Genomic DNA, 16,904 nt, shown 5'->3' with positions numbered 1-16,904 from the left:
ATCGCCTTGTAGAGAGATAAATCTGAATAATTTTTTACTAACTGACACTATGTAGGCAGTGTATTTACTTCATGTGCAGAAGAGGTATTGCTTCATATGAAGAATCAGATCCCATCTGTAGCCAGCATACTGCTGTTTGTTAAGAGATACTTCAAACCTGGAATCTTTAAGCATTTAAACACTTGAATACTTTTCACAATGGGCAGTGTGTATTTTCAATCCTTTGTTACATCCCTAGGCAACTTTCATGACCAAATATCACAATACCGAATATAATTGTCTCCGTCCCTTGGGAATAATTTTAGAGTATATTAAGAAGATGAATATTTACAATTCTTCTCCCACTGGTACTGTCCATCATCATCATCATCATCATCATCATCATCATCATCATCATCATCTCAGACATTTCCCACATCATATGGGGGTCGGCATTGCTTTGCTGGATCCTTCTCTTCCATAAATGCATATCCAGTGCTTCTTCTCTGAGCCGTCCTCTCTCTCGTAGGTCCCTACTACCTTGTCTTCCCATCTCAGTTTCGGTCTTCTTCTTCTCCTTGATCGTTCAATTTCTAGGTCTTCTTCTTCTCCTTGATCGTTCAATTTCTAGGTCTTCAACTCTTCTCCCCACGTAGTACTCCCCTCTTCCCTGCACATGTCCATACGGTCTTAGCCTACTTTCTTGGATCTTCTTCCCTATGGGCCCCACTTTCACTGTTCCCCTAACCTACTCATTCCTTAGTCTATCCTTTCATGTCACGCCACCCGCCAGCCTTAACATTCTCATTTCTGCCACTTCCGTCTTTTTCTCTTGGGCTTTTGTAATTGGCCAAGTTTTCTGCACTATACAGCATCGCAGGCCTCACCACATACTTGTAAAGCTTTCCTCTTATTCTGCAGCTAAACTTCATATCACGCTGTACTCTGCTCAGTTTCCTCCAGTTCATCCATCCACTATTTATCCTGTGCTGTATTTCAGCCTCCAGTCCTCCATCACTTTGCATGTAAGAGCCTGGGTATTTAAATTTCATGACCAGCATCAGTTGTTTGCCCTGCAGGTTAATATATAGATCTTTAGCATTCTTTGTACGCATATACTCTGTTTTACTGCTAATTCTCATTCCCCGTTCCTCTAGAACTTTTCTCCATTGTTCAAGCTTGTCTTGAAGTGCCGCCTGGGTGGGTTCACAGATCGCATCATCAGCAAACATCATGCTCCAAGGTGCCTCTTTTTTCACATCTTTGACTAGTACATCTATGACAAGGTCAAAGAGAGATGGGCTGAGAGCAGATCCCTGAAGTAGTCCTACTGTCACAGGAAATGCATTTGTTGCACCTGCACTGCTCCTGACTTGTGTCATTGCACCTTCATACATGTCTTCTACCACCCTCTTATATTTTTCTGGCAGGCATTTACTTCTCATACATTTCCATATCTCTTGCCTCTGCACTCCGTCATATGCCTTCTCAAGACCGATTAAGGCCATATGCAGTTCGGCTTGTACTTCTCTGTGGCTCTGACATGTTGCTGTGAGCTGATGTGTGGGCCATTAAAGGATGCCATTCATGAAAGACCTTTTGAGCACGATGAGAGGTGAGTTACACAGTGAAACACTGTCTCGGCCACCAGGGCAAGGATTCGTACCGACAGGGCATACATTCCCTTGTTTTGTGCTGGGGGGGGGGGGAGGTCATAGAATGGGAAAAATAGGGTGTGTAGATGAAACACTATTCTTTCTTTTGTGTGTGTGTGTGTGTGTGTGTGTGTGTGTGCGCGCGTTTGTTTGTAATTCCCATTATGTTCAATAAAAATTTTTTGAAGAAAAAAAAAATGTGGTGCATTATTTTCTGGGCAACCTTCATACTCTGGTACATTGATTGTGCAGTGGTGTCAAAAATGGATTTTTCATTCCAATTTGAAAATTTTTTATGTGGTGATCATCGTACAAACATTTAAAACATAAATTCTTGTGGCAGTAAGGACAAAATAATGCAGACGAAGATTTAAATTAAAGAAGGAATTATAATTATTTCAGTGGAATGAGGAATAGAAACAATGAATACTGTAACATGGGTGAAATTATAAGATGATAAACAGAAGAAATTAAATGAAAATAAATGCATGATAATAATTAAAATCACGTGAACAAAATTTCAAATGAAAGAAGAATCGAAGGAAGAAAACATTAGAGCAAACCAGAAAGTTAATATGATGATTAAAATGGTGTGAATAAGGATTAGAAGACAAAAATAAAATTTAAACCAATTCATTAAATTAAAATAACAATCAAAAAAGTTTCCATAACAATTAAAAAATAAAAATATCATATTACCAGAGGAGATTCGAACACACACTGTCTGCGTATGGAAATGCACCATAACAATTACACTGTGCCACCAGCCTTCTTACTGCAACTATTTTTAAAGCTCTAGAGCATCATGCAAGAAATTATACCTTGCAGATGAGTCCATCAGGTTGAATGGCTCCAGGGTGTGGTATCTGGGACCCTAACCTATACAACTATACAGAGGATTTCAAAAAGTCAATCCCCCCCCCCCAGGAACCTCACCTCATGGGTCAGGAGACTGGCCTGGGGAGGAGCAGATGAAGCAAAATGGGGGAGAAGTGTTAAGAGTCAGTAGGAATATGGTTAGTGTCTTCACTTTCAGTCCAGATCATGAAGGTGGAATGGCCACCACCAAACTGTGGGCAAGAGATAGATGGACCACCCAGTTGCTGAGCGTGCCACCCAACACAAGGTGCTTCACTTTAATGACTGTTCCACATCTGCGTTCTTCCCACCAACATCAGTTTTCTGAATAGTGCAGATAGAACTCTACCTGCAATACACCTTTCATTCCCATACCCACTCCTCCCTTCCCCAATGCCACTAGTGCACATACATAGTCCTTTCTGCTTCTCTCCTCTTTCTGTCCCCATGCCGCACAACACAACCTCTTGGTGCTGCACCTAGCAGCCCTATCTTGTGCACTCTATATCCCTACACACTCCACAGGCAGCACCAGCATCTACCCAACACCTACCCTGCTATCCCTTCTCCTCCCCTCTCCACACCTCTTCTTTACCCCCACTACTTATCCCAGTTAGTTTGTTGCTCACCTCGGACCCAGTGCAGTCTGGCTTTAGCACCTGGAGGTGAAAGTGGCCATGTTTCTGTGGTGTGATTGTGTTTTTTAGTTTTCTACGCAATGCAGTCACATTAATGTGACCACAGCCTGTATTCAGCATCAATGTGCAATAACCACTTGCAGACAGCAGGTCGCAACATTAGCAGTGGAGAGTATATGAAGTGTGTTGGGGGACTCAGAAAACTTTCGTAAATTGTTCATGTGCCACTGTTGTTAACATATTATGTGCTTGGCAAAATGGCACTATCCAAAACCAACACCAGGTAACTGTGGCGCACTGCAGGTCATAGATGAAAGGACTCAACAAAGCTGTGGAGATGTGTACGGGTGAATAGATGGGCAACTGTTGAGCAACTGACCACCCAGAACCAGTGGTCTACCAACAGTTTCTCCTCAATGACCATTCAGTGAACATTGCTATGTATGGGTATTCGCTGCGGGCACCTGGTTCATGCACCCATGCTAACTGCTGTTCATTGGTGCCAAAGGCTGGAATTTTGATGCCTATACTACAACTGGACATACACTGAGTGATGACAGGTAGCCTATTCAGGTGAATCACATTTTATACTCCTTCAGACAGATGGTCATTGCCATTGAGGTGTCAAGTCAGAGGGGTATTCTGAACACAATTTCGACACAAAGCAGCTCAATAGGCTGGGGAGTGGAAGGGGTAGGCTAGCAATAGAACAGTGCATCACCATTGACTAGACACATTTATTGAACACATAAGTCAGGTATTACCCAAAAGGAACAATCAGTACAAATTACCAAATAATATTCTTTTCCTTTAAGTCACTCAAACATTTAAACAGGCAAATAGCAATCATTTAACTAAAAGCCTTTGAAGAAAGCAAGACTAGAAAATTGGAATGATGAGTTAAAATCATATTTAAATAGGCTCTGACCGAGCACATATTTTAAAGCGAAATACTTCCTTTAAGGAACCAGCGATCAAAATTACATAGTCCTCAACAACCATATTATATCCAAGACATTTAAGATTAAACAGTAATATATAACATCAGAGAACTGCAGTCCCAAGTTTTAAGCAGCACGTTTCAGATGGACTGCACTGCAACAGTACAATACAAGTCCCTCAGAGGATCTCCCCACATAGGAAGTTATTGCTGCAATCGACAAAATATCAACATCATTCCATGTACAGACCTAAAATAAACTAAAAGCTCTCATAAGTTTGGTACAGTTAATTCCCTTTCAACATAACATACATCACAAGTCTAGCCCTAGGACGGCACCGACACCCCGCAATTTAGCACATGAAAAACTACAGCAATGCACTCATCACGTATCCGTACACAATCCAAGAACAGAGAGCCGGCTCCCCAATAGCGGAACATTTAACCACACACAGCGTGCGGGTTTGCGGGATGCTGATCTCGCCCTTAAGCTCAGCACCAGTTCAAATACTAGTCAGCCTACAATCTTGAACCACCACACACATTCCTTCAGTTACTGCATAGAAAGCCAATGTGATAGGCAAACAGACCAGCATATGATAAAAGCTTAAGCAATTTCCGTACTAGATAACCCTTATGAATAGCAGCCGTAATTTTTTTTTTTTTTTTTTTTTTTTTAAACGTGAGCACACCCACAATCAAAAGACAAACAACGCCAATCATAAGGACAGTAGCACATAAGCAAGTAACAATGGTAACTTCTGCTTAGATCGGCTACAAATCAGTGCGTGATTTAACGCACCAGAGAACAGTCTTTACAACATAACCATCAATACAATAGCAAATTACTCACACGTGTACTCCCCCATGATTTTGATTCGCAAAGCTATAGACAAATGTGGAGAACGTATCACTTAGACTAACATAATGGTGCTCCCTCAGTTACCCCAAATAACTGACTCCCTTAGTTGCACAGCAAAGAACCAGACCTAATGAAACCACCACAGTTTTTGCCTCTAAATTGTCACAGTACAAGTGAGACTAAATCACAAATGTAATTTTACATCGGTTCCCATATAGTCAATACAAGCGCTTGATTTTCACCCTTTTATAATGGCCGGCAGCAACATCGTACGGAAAAGAGCGTAGACACGAGCTCTTACCAATTCTCTTCTCCGAAAGCAGCCACCGCAACTCTCGGGAACCACTACGACGTCCAGTGCAAAAATCGTTACTCCTTCACACAAATTACAGGACGCCCGCTTCCTGCTGCTTGCTACGGCGCCTTCCGTTCAGAGCCAACTTGTATATCTCCATGCGATAGGTCCGGTCCCACACTCGCTGCGTCAACCCGACAACCGTCTTCCACGACGTCCCGGAGCACACCCCCAAGACCTCGCGTAGGCCCCAGAGAGCGCTGCTTACTGCCCTGACCGTGGCAGTAAAGATAAACCACCAGAGTGGCACTATCGATATGAGCCGCCAAGGCTCAGACATGTTTTGCATGAAACGTCCAAAAGCTAACACCTTGCAACAGTTGTCAGAAAGAGAAGCGAGCACTATGGTTTGGGGTATGTTATCGTGACATTCCCTGAGTAATCTCACCCTTCTGGAAGGCCCAGTGAATTAACACAAGTATACCCCTATCCTTGATAGGATGGCATCTACCAGTGGGACAATACAACACATCGCAGCTCGCAATGTATACGTGTGGTTTGAAGTGCTCAAGGAAGAGCTTACTGTACTCTCCTGGCCACCAAACTTCTCAGATTTAAACCCACTAGAGAATCTGTGGGACTACCTCAGTCGAGCTGTTCATACTACAGATCCTCAACCGAGAAACCTAGAGCAATTAGCCACAGCACTGGAGTTGATACCTTCCAGAACCTCATTGACTTTCTTCCTGTATGTCTTGCAGTGGTCTACACTCAGGGTGTATACACCCCTGAAAATGCGGCAATTTTTTCATCCGGGAGAAAACCAGGAAAAATCCTGGAATTTTTTAGAATTCCGGGAATTTTTCATTGTTTTAGTTTTCAGTTAAATTTTTGTGTTTTGATTGGTAATAAATGATATACTCTAACAAAGAATTTTACTTTAGCCCGCTACTGCAGAATAATAATGTAGCAATAAAACAAACAAGAGAAAGAAAACTGAAATAAACTTAACTTTCAAAGGAAATTCGCCATTTCCAGCAACAAAACACAGTGCACACACAAGTGCCTGCCAACACCGAAATGTGTCAAAGGCTTTAGGATGAAGACTATGCAGTACTTCATAATACAGTAGTGATGTCACAACAGTTTACATTAGGTTCATTTGAGAAGTTGCCAGTGGGCTCATGGCTGACTTGCCGGCAGATATGCCATCTCTTTTAGGAAATACTCAAACGAATGTGATTAAAGTTTTAAAGTTCTGTGACTTGTCCAATATTTTAGGTAAAGAGTCTTAATTTGTTCACAGGATGACTGGCTCACCCATATTTTACGTAAGTAGCCAACCAATGAAAATTTCCTGTGGCATCCTTGACGCTCCTTTCTCATTTTCCTTAAGTTTTATTTTCTTATGCAGCATTTTGCATCTTTTCCTGCTTTCTTTGCATGTATGCTTCCTTTTTACTAAATTTGTCCACATTAGTTTCTTTTAATGTGTCTCAGGGTGCTGATGACCGTGACGTTGAGCACCCATAAGCCCTAGTGCACGCATATGCGCGCCCACACACACACACACACACACACACACACACACACACACACACACACACACACTCGCAGTTGGGTCACGTATGAGCAGTACCTGCTCCTTCCCGCTTATGGCTGCTTGAAGTACAGCTGTTAGCTGTATCAGTAGTAGCAACAAGCAGCCAGACACTAGCCACAAAAATTCTTCTGACGAGCCCAAGCTACCAGATTCGCACGTGCGCAGGGCAGTCTAAGTTGCAGAGGAGGAAGCGAAGTCTCCACATGGCCAGTGTTTAGGTTTAGTGATTTTGCTTTTCTTCAACATTTACAACTCTCACATGAAGCGTATTTCTGTGCCCGAGAGCAATTAAGTGAATTACAATACATTCATGTAATTACGAAAGACTAAAATATGTTATTAGTTTTAGTTTCTTGATTTTATTTTATTTCCAGGTTTTTGGCAGTAGAGCATTAATTGCCTTCCTGAACACTGAAGTTACTTTACTCGGTTTGCTAAGAAATTTTGCTTTTATTAATCTTTTTCGCAGAGGCAGTCAATTGATTTGAAACGAAGTGTTTTATTCCACAGTATTGGCTAGTGTCAACTGTTTGCTGAATTAGAAGTGCCCGTTGTTATCCCCTGGCACATATGGTGTTATGCCATAATAAAGAACCAAAGATGAGATAATACAGTACTGGTACTCCAAGAAAATTTGCAGCCCGAAAACCACACTAGAAAGCTTAATACGAGGGTTGGAACTTAAATAATGGCAACTATTTATTCACAACCGATACAGAAGAGTTACATGTTTGCACCTGTTACTGTCCTTCAAAGTAGTCACCAGTGTTGTGTAGAACCTGTTGCCAGCGATGTGAAAGGTGTAGTATACCATTAGCAGAACCTGTTCTGTTGATGGTGCGAATGGAGCGGTCTACTGCCTCTTCGGAATCAAATCAAAGTCACAAGGACTTAAGTCCAAGGAGTATGGTGGATGGTACAGTACTTCCCGGTCCCATCGACCGAACAGAGCAGCCACAGCTTGTACTGTATGCGCCCGCGTATTGTCATGCAAAATGATGGGTGTGTTGCGCAGAAAGCATCACCGCTTCTTTCGCAAAGCTGGTTGCAGGTGATGCTCCAAAAACGAACAGTAATACTGTGCATTGGCGGCCTGCCGTGGAGGAACGAAATGCGTTAAGGTAACACCATCACAGTTGTACATAAGAATCACCAAAACTTTAGACTGCTCCATTCGCACCAAACAGGCTCTGCTAACAGTATACTACGTCTTCCATATGGCTCGCAACAGGTTCTACACAACACTGGTGACTACTTTGAAGGACAGTAACAGGTGCAAACATGTAACTCTTTTGTATGGTTTGTGAATAAATAGTTGCCACTATTTAAGTTACAACCCTCGTATCATGTTGGGGCCTACTTCTTTGTGAGTCTGGACATAAGAATGTGCACTTTTAGCCGAACTATGCATTTAAGTCTGGTTTACAAAATTTCGATGCTCTTTGAGTACCCTCTGATGTTCTATTTCATTTATGACGTAACGTTAGATCTCTTAATGCTATATAGATATGAACATGTGGGCTTCCTACGTCACCGTAGCTGCGCATGCATGGTAACGGCATTTTCTAGCTCTCACTGCCAACTGCTAAAACGCATTCCAACAGGTCGCGGGAATAAGTAAATTTCATTTTACGCAAGATAAATTTTGTTACGTGTGCGAATCTGCTTTGAATTTCTTGAATCACAGATCGTTTGATTCTCATTTAAAGCTTCATGAGGGCCAACCACTCCGCAGGATTTTGAGCCCTACACATGTTTACAAATTATTTAAAATTTTTCTGACACATTTGTATGATGTATACTAAAGTGTAACACATGCAAAAAAGACAAGTATTACATGTTAAAGCTTAGCTTTTCTAGTAGCTACAATCTGTGTATTAATTTAAACCATTAACGTTTCATATGTGTTCGCGCTACTGAACAGTGATGTTGGTTGCTATTGGCTGACCATGTCACATGTCCTATGCTCTGAATATCTGCTATCGTCGGCGAGATCACTTGACATCAGCTATGACTGGCTTTCTAAAGCGCATCACAATCTCGATTTCAATGCTTTGGATGCTAACTTAATGTGTTTGGTTGAATTCAAATGTATATTTTCTTAATACGAAAATATGCAGCATACATGCTACATGTTGCTGCCTAGCAAAGATCTTATCAAAACATGTCTTCCTTTTTTCTGGAGGAGAGGGGGGGGGGGGGGGGGCTTAGTGTTCTGAAGCTCCAGTAAGTTCTACGCCAGCGTATAAAACCTTAACCATTCGTAGGGTTGATAAGTTTTATGGTTCCGAGAGAAAGTATTCTGTCACTTTACACAGAAAAAGTGTGTTTTTAACTGGGACATCTGTGAAAAATCCGGGAATTTTTATTTTTTTTCCTTGTCCACGTACACACTCTGACACTGCAAAAGTTGATTATTCAGGCTTTTGACAGGTGGTCACATTAATGTTGCTGGACAGTGTACTTAATATGAACGACATAGTCTTAAAATGAACAATTCTAGCATTCTTTTTCGTTGTACCTGTCTGTGGTTTAGCGACTCCTCTGTGTGGTGAGTAACAATCTATCTTTTCTATATTCTTGTTGTTTCATTACCATTGTTTGATTTTGAAAACATTCAGAAGCAGGCATCTCAGAGAGTTGGCAATGCATCAGTCACATCCATATCAGAGCACCTTATCATGGATGCAATCTTCACATCAGTGTCAACAGTTCTGTAGTTCAGTTTATTGTAAAAACTGTTTCCACCTACCCGTAATTACATGTTTTTCATTGCCAAAATATTTTTCTAAGGAGAGTGAATCATAGATGACATCACTGGCCTGGCATTCCATTTAAAATACTACTTACTTGATATTCATTACTCAAGGAGTACCAGACTAGTTTACACATTCCCATCCCACGTCTACTCTCTTGCAGAAAGACATTCTTGGTCTATTAAATCCTGTGATCACTATTAGCCTTAACTAGCATTTTTTTCTCTCATCTGAGACATTTTTTGAGCTACTGAGGCCGCTGCACACACCTTGCCCACTCTCCAGAGTGCCGAAGCTCCAGGAGAGTTTAAGGATAACTGACATGCAGTATCTCTTAAAGCTATTGCTTGATTTGGGAAATTTGACCATAATCCCATCATATATGTTATTCCTAAGCTTACTGTTGCATACTGCAGCTGCCTTTAATGTAGTAAAAAAGTAGAGCATCATAGAGCAAGGTTTTAAAAGGTCTGTCTTACGTTAAAAGTAATACATTAATAATAGTCTCATTATTACGCAGAAGAAAACTACAGATTGTGGGTACTTTCTGTAGCAGCCATTTAGAATGCCAAATGGAATATATTTCATTACACTTTCTCACTCCTGTTGATTGGTACCATACAAAACAACAATCATTATGCGAGAAGTCAGTAACATCTAACAAGTAGACCTTACTGATTGGCTCTCTTCTATTTTCTTCATACTTCATAAAAATAAACCTGGACATCAGTTGCCAAAAGCAGTAAGATGCACATCTCAAAAATTCACAAAAAATTTGATTTGGAAATTTCAAAGCACTGTTAAGCACAAAGAATTCTGTACCCTTTAATGGAACCATCTGTAGCTTTATGGGTAACATTCTAGTTTTGCAATGTTGCGAAGTAATCACTTCAATTCTTACTTCATGCAACTTTTATTTCAACTCCGTATTTATTATCTATTTGAAATGTTAAATGTATATCAATTATAATTTTTTAATAAAAATGTCATTTTTAATTACAAATCACATGAAAATACAAGTACTCATAATAAATTAAAATCTGCTACAAAATGTGAAATTTCTTAATGTTAAATGAGAGAATTTTGGTGATCAATAATAGTGTTTTTAATATTCTGTTTGTATTTATTCATAATACTCTCAATTTTCATATGATTAGTAATTAAAAGTAAAATTTTAGAAAAAATTATGATTCATTATTTGCTAATTAACATTTACATTTCATAATAAAAGTCGAATTTTTTTAAAAGTTGTTAAAAATCTTGCATGTAGCAGGAATTGAACCAGTATGGGTGATTCTATCCCAGAGTTCAAATTTTTGTACTTGACAGTGCATTGTAATACATTGTACTGCATTAGGAAACTGATGTTCAACCACTTACCTTCAAATCTTTTAAGTATGAAGGAAATCAAAGAGGACCAGCCCATAAGATCTGCTTCTTATATAAATTTGATGTCTACTTCCATAAACAGGCAGCTGTAATAATTTAAAAGTAGTTCTAGTTGGTGGAAAGTCAGCCGCTGAAAATTTTTAAACTGGATTCTGAACTTTGTTAATGATGATAAAGGTTTTTAATAGAGTATTTAAGTAGTGTAATTCTTGTTGGTATTATCGCTAACTAGTTATGTGCTATATAGTAGTGCCAAGATCACCATCATAGTACATATGACTTCCGTTACTACATATATAGGATGTCCCATATATTTAGGATCAAAATGTTATTAATGGTAGAAGATCCCAAACTGAATACTTTCAGGCGAGGAATAAATGACTGGAAATTGAAATTTTGTTTTAAGTAACATAATTCACTTAACATTGTTGTAACAACTTAATCGCATTGCCACTTTTCAAAGTGGTGGCCACCAGTCCCAATGCAGACAATACAGTAGTGCATAAAATTTTGCCACTGTCTCAAATATCACGGTGGTCACTTGTGTACAGTGACAGCCTGCTCCTCCCCTGCCAACCACTTCCCCTTAAATTTCTGCTGGGGATCTGTAATCACCCACACATTACAGCTTTTCTGCCCCCACTATTGCAGTGCATGTTGATATGCACACTCATTTGAGGAGCACACTGTTTGGCTGCTCCGGGCCCCTACCAAAGGCTGCCGATCTTTGGTCCACGCATCTGTCGCCTGCAGCTGATAGCAGACAGTCCCTGTCAAGCAAATGCTTTTTATGCAGCCATGCACTGGCTCTGAACAGCAGTCTTGTATATGTTCTCTAAACTTTATTGTACTTAAGCTATCATGCAGTGACTTAGTAAATAGTTGGTTTATTACAACTGTGTCTTTGTGTTCAGAGTTAGAACAGTCTCGTACACCAGTGCTTCCTTGCAACCCCTTAGAGGATAAAATTCTCCATTAACACATCACATATTATGCATAGCCTGGTAGGATCAGCAACATCAGTGTGGAAACTTAACCTGTTTACAAACACATGCTTCGCACGCAATGTACTACCTGTAATATTCATTTCTGATTGGTGATGCTTTATCCTCTATCTCAGTTATGAGGTTGTTCAGGAGAAAAGCTACAAAACAATACTGTGGGTATAATTATAGTCTTTATAGGAAAAGTAATCACCAGAGGGCAGAGCACAACTATGCCACTGTTTATAAGCTGAAGAATTTCCTGTTTCCAGAATTCCTGTGGCTGTGACACAAGCCTTCCACTGTGTTCTTCCGTTTGTCGTAAAGTTGAAGCACCAAGCTCACAGAAGTTACATGGCGACATGTCCGGGATTTAGGGCAGATGCTCAAGCTACTCCCAATTGAACTTGGCCATTATACTTTGTATGACCTTGGAGATGTGTGAACATGCATTATTGTGGAGCAGAATGACTCTCTCCCTCCTTCAGCAGCACAGGCTGTTTGCTCGTGAAGGTATTGCGTAGGCTAGGGTTATCTCACAGTACACATCACTGTTAATGGTTTTTCCATGCTCGAGGAATTTGATGAGTATCAGACCTTAGATGTCAAAAAAGAGAGTTAGCATCACCTTCCTGGTGAGAGCACAGCTCTTTTATATAAAGGGGGAGGTGACAGACACACACAACCACAGTGGACACTGCACTTGTGTACATAGATGTCTCACTATGTTATCCCAAAGCAGCTTATGAAAATTTGTACTGATTTGGTTGTATGATGTTTCGTACCTTTTCATTGGAGCATCCTTACAGAAATTTTATCCCAAAGGTTTGGGGCACATTTTATATTGGATAATGAGACTTGAACTTTGCTGGGAACATAGTACTATTTCCATATTTGTAGCTATGTATATGGGTTGAGATTAAAAAAAAAAGACTAATTTATTATTTGTCACGATGATCATTAACAGAAACTAGTGAGAACACAAAATAAAAGGGAAAATTTGTTCTTCGAGAAATGATTAGGTAGTTTCATTCAGAGAACGAGTATCCTTCAGAAATGGCACGCCAACACACTCATCCACACTAATTCAGTTACATGAAGCCACATTGTAATGAGTAAGATATGAAATGTAACAGAGGTATATAAAATAAATTGACCATACAATGTAAATATATCTTATTTTTGAGAAAGCATCACCTATATATAATGATGTGCTTCAGCAATATGAACATAACAGTAAGGACACACACACACACACACACACACACACACACACACACACACACACACACACAGAGTAGTTGCTGTGTACGAACAATTTCACATTGGCAATAACGTGCAAGTGGGCTTTTCTAAATTCATAACTGAGCCGTAAATACTGTGTTTTGTCCACACCTCATTCTAACATGTGACAGTCTATTACTTCAGAATTATAAGATAAAATGTAAATATGTGTTGAGATTCAAGAGCCATTAAACATAACAACCAATGAATGGTACAATGTAGACATCAAAAATAAAAATTAAGAAACGTGCAGCAACAACTCAAAGAAATTCATAATGACTTGGTTATATTTATATTGAAAATACATGGCTATTTATTTTTAGTAGTAGAAATTTAGTGTAGCGCACCAGACTTTTGTGTGGATGCGGGAACATGCAACACAGTCTGTTTATGTAATGGGATGTTGCCTATAGAAGTTGTCACCTTTACTTAGGAAAATTTTTTCAGAAAATTCCATTTTCTCTGTCTCTCTTCCCATATTATCATTCAGAGGACAAAGTATAACTTTGATTCCATTTTCAGGTGACCTGCATGCCTGATGACAGTGTGGAAAGAGGTGACTCAGCAACTGCTGCACTGGATCTTACAGAATCTGTAGCGGAGGAAGGCTGTGCGGGTGACCTGAGTGTTGGGCTGGGGGGAGCGTTTACAAGCTCAGTTTCACAAACCACTGATACAGGCGATCCTTTGGGCCCATTAACACAAGAAGATTTCGAGAGGTTGGTTTCTGAGAATTCAGACACTCTCATCAGTGCCACAGCTGCCAAACCACATTCTACTGTATTGGGGTTAACTGCTGCTGTTAATGAAAAGGGAGATGGCTGGAAGAGCTGTGCCATCTGTCTCGAGGAAATGGACTCCAATCTTCGTCGACACGTGTCGTGCAGTTGTGTGCTGTGCGAATCATGCATAGAGGTTTGTTAGCTTTTTTGCACCTAAAGGGAATTTGAACAGTTTATGGAGTTTTAATTGTAACACTTTAATTTATTTCGAAGGAAACACTTGTAAAATTTTCAGCTTATGTGAACATATGTTCACTCATTATAATTAAATTTTGCGATGAAATTAGAACCATTAAGTAACTAAATTATGTAAATAAAAATATATGGTCCTCCCCCACAATTCTCAAGATTGAGACTTTCATAGCCGTTAGACCACGATTTCAAACAATTTACTGCAGTCCTTTGTTGCTGGATCACTACTTCTTTTGGGGGGGGGGGGGGGGGGGGGGAACAAGGAATGCACATCATTAAGAGGTTACAATGAAAAGTTGTAGAGCATCCATTTCTTGTACTTGATGTGGTTAGTCATGTGAGGGTCAGAGTAGAAATCAAAAGTATCAGGGCTCAATCCTATTCCAGCCCAATGATTTTTCTTTCATTTGTCCTTTCTTGCACTTTGAACAAACATGTTAAATTATGGTATTACTTGTTTGGCAGCAGTGGATAATACTGCCTTCTTTATTTCAGCCAGACTGGTTTTTATTTGAGATAATCCTGTTCATATTTTGCGTGTTGTTGTTGTGGTCTTCAGTCCAGAGACTAGTTTGCTGCAGATCTCCATGCTGCTCTATCCTGTGCAAGGTTCATCATCTCTCAGTACCTACTGCAACCTACATCCTTCCGAATCTGTTTAGTGTATTCATCACTTGGTCTCCCTCTGCGATTTTTACCCTCCACGCTGCCCTCCAATACTAAATTGGTGATCCCTTGATGCCTCAGAATATGCCCTACCGACCGATCCCTTCTTCTAGTCAAGCTGTGCCACAAATTTCTCTTCCCTCCAATTCTATTCAATACCTCCCCATTAGTTATGTGAACTACCCATCTAATCTTCAGCATTCTTCTGTAGCACCACATTTTCAGAGCTTGTATTCTCTTCTCGTCCAAACTGTTTATCGTTTATACATGGCTACACTCCATACAAATACTTTCAGAAATGACTTCCTGATACTTCAATCTATACTCGATGTTAACAAATTTCTCTTCTTCAGAAACGCTTTCCTTGCCATTGCCAGTCTACATTTTATATCCTCTCTCCTTTGGCCATCATCTGCTATTTTGATCCCCAAATAGCAAAACTCCTTTACTACTTTAAACGTCTTATTTCCTAATCTAATTCCCACAGCATCGCCTGATTTAATTCGACTACATTCCGTTGTCCTCATTTTGCTTTTGTTGATGTTTGTCTTATATCCTCCTTTCAAGACGCTGTCCATTATGTTCAGCTGCCCTTCCAGGTCCTTTGCTCTGTCTGACAGAATTACAATGTCATTGGCGAACCTCAAAGTTTTTATTACTTCTCCATGGATTTTAATTTTTCTTTTGTTGCCTTTACTGCTTGCTCAATATACAGATTGAATAACATCGGGGAGCGGCTACAACCCTGTCTCACTCCCTTCTGAACCGCTGCTTCCCTTTCATGCCCCTTGACTCTTATAACTGCCATCTGGTTTCTGTACAAATTGTAAATAGCCTATTGCTCCCTGTATTTTACCCCTGCCACCTTCAGAATTTGTGTAGTATTTTGCAACTGTGTCTTATTAAACTGATAATTCGGTAATTTTCACATCTGTCAACACCTGCTTTCTTTGGGATTGGAATTATTATATTCTTTTTGAAGTCTGAGGGTATTTCGCCTGCCTCATACATCTTGCTCACTAGATGGTAGAGTTTTGTTAGGCTTGGCTCTCGCAAGGCTGTGAGTAGTTCTAATGGAATGTTGTCTACTCCCAGGGCCTTGTTTCAACTTAGGTCTTTCAGTGCTCTGTCAAACTCTTCATGCAGTATCATATCTCCCAATTCACCTTCATCTACATTCTCTTCCATTTCTATAACATTGTCCTCAAGAACATCACCTTTGTATAGACCCTATATATACTCCTTCCAACTTTCTGCTTTCCCTTCTTTGCTTAGAACTGGGTTTCCATCTGAGTCCTCGATATTCATGCAAGTGGGTCTCTTTTCTCCAAAGGTCTCTTTAATTTTCCTGTAGGCAGTATCTATCTTACCCCTAGTGATATGTGCCTCTACATCCTTACATTTGTCCTCTAGCCATCCCTGCTTAGCCATTTTCCACTTCCTGTCGATCTCACTTTTGAGACGTTTAATGGGAAGCAATTACTGCCTCTCAGTGCACTTTAATCTACCCAACAGGATTTTGGAAGAACTTTGTTGGCTTTCTTCCAAGGAGTCACATCTAGTTTCTCCGAACATCCCTATTACACTTTCATGCAGGTGGGATATACTACCCTTACAGCCTTAGTAGCACATCTCTGGATTTACCCTGGTGCTGCTGTTATGCCTACTTGATAAGGACTGCAAACACTGGAGCTGTCCTCCAGTTAGTCAAACTAGTGTCTTTTATGTGATTTCCATCATAGATGCATAAGTTCCCCAGAACGTCTCCAACAAATCTGTTTTTATTCACTTTGCTTATTACAGATTTTACATATTTGTCTGGAGTAATAGATCATACCTCATTATTACATAAGCATGTGTGGCAAAATGTCCATGTGTTGTAGAATTCAGAACATATCAGTGTTTCAATTGTAAGAAATGAGCTGCCAGATGTTGCATATGTTGTAGCACCACTTAAATACACTTAGCTTGGTGCATATACTATTATTGAAAAAATGGGAGCAGTTGAAACAGCCAAGTATT

General features: G+C 40.0%; 1 protein-coding gene across 5 annotated transcripts in view; it reads left to right on the top strand.

Annotated features, from left to right (window-relative positions):
* Window positions 1-16,904, top strand: part of LOC126416192 (uncharacterized) — a 206,723-nt gene that overhangs the window by 130,600 nt on the left and 59,219 nt on the right. For all 5 annotated transcript variants that reach the window (XM_050083777.1, XM_050083779.1, XM_050083778.1 and 2 more), the window contains one exon: window positions 13,765-14,157. In XM_050083777.1, the coding sequence (XP_049939734.1) occupies window positions 13,765-14,157 (393 nt within the window). The remainder of the gene's footprint in view (window positions 1-13,764; window positions 14,158-16,904) is intronic.

Source organism: Schistocerca serialis, chromosome 8 (genome assembly GCF_023864345.2).
Source record: "Schistocerca serialis cubense isolate TAMUIC-IGC-003099 chromosome 8, iqSchSeri2.2, whole genome shotgun sequence".
Lineage (NCBI taxonomy): Eukaryota > Metazoa > Arthropoda > Insecta > Orthoptera > Acrididae > Schistocerca > Schistocerca serialis.
This window is presented reverse-complemented; position numbering and strand designations above follow the sequence as displayed.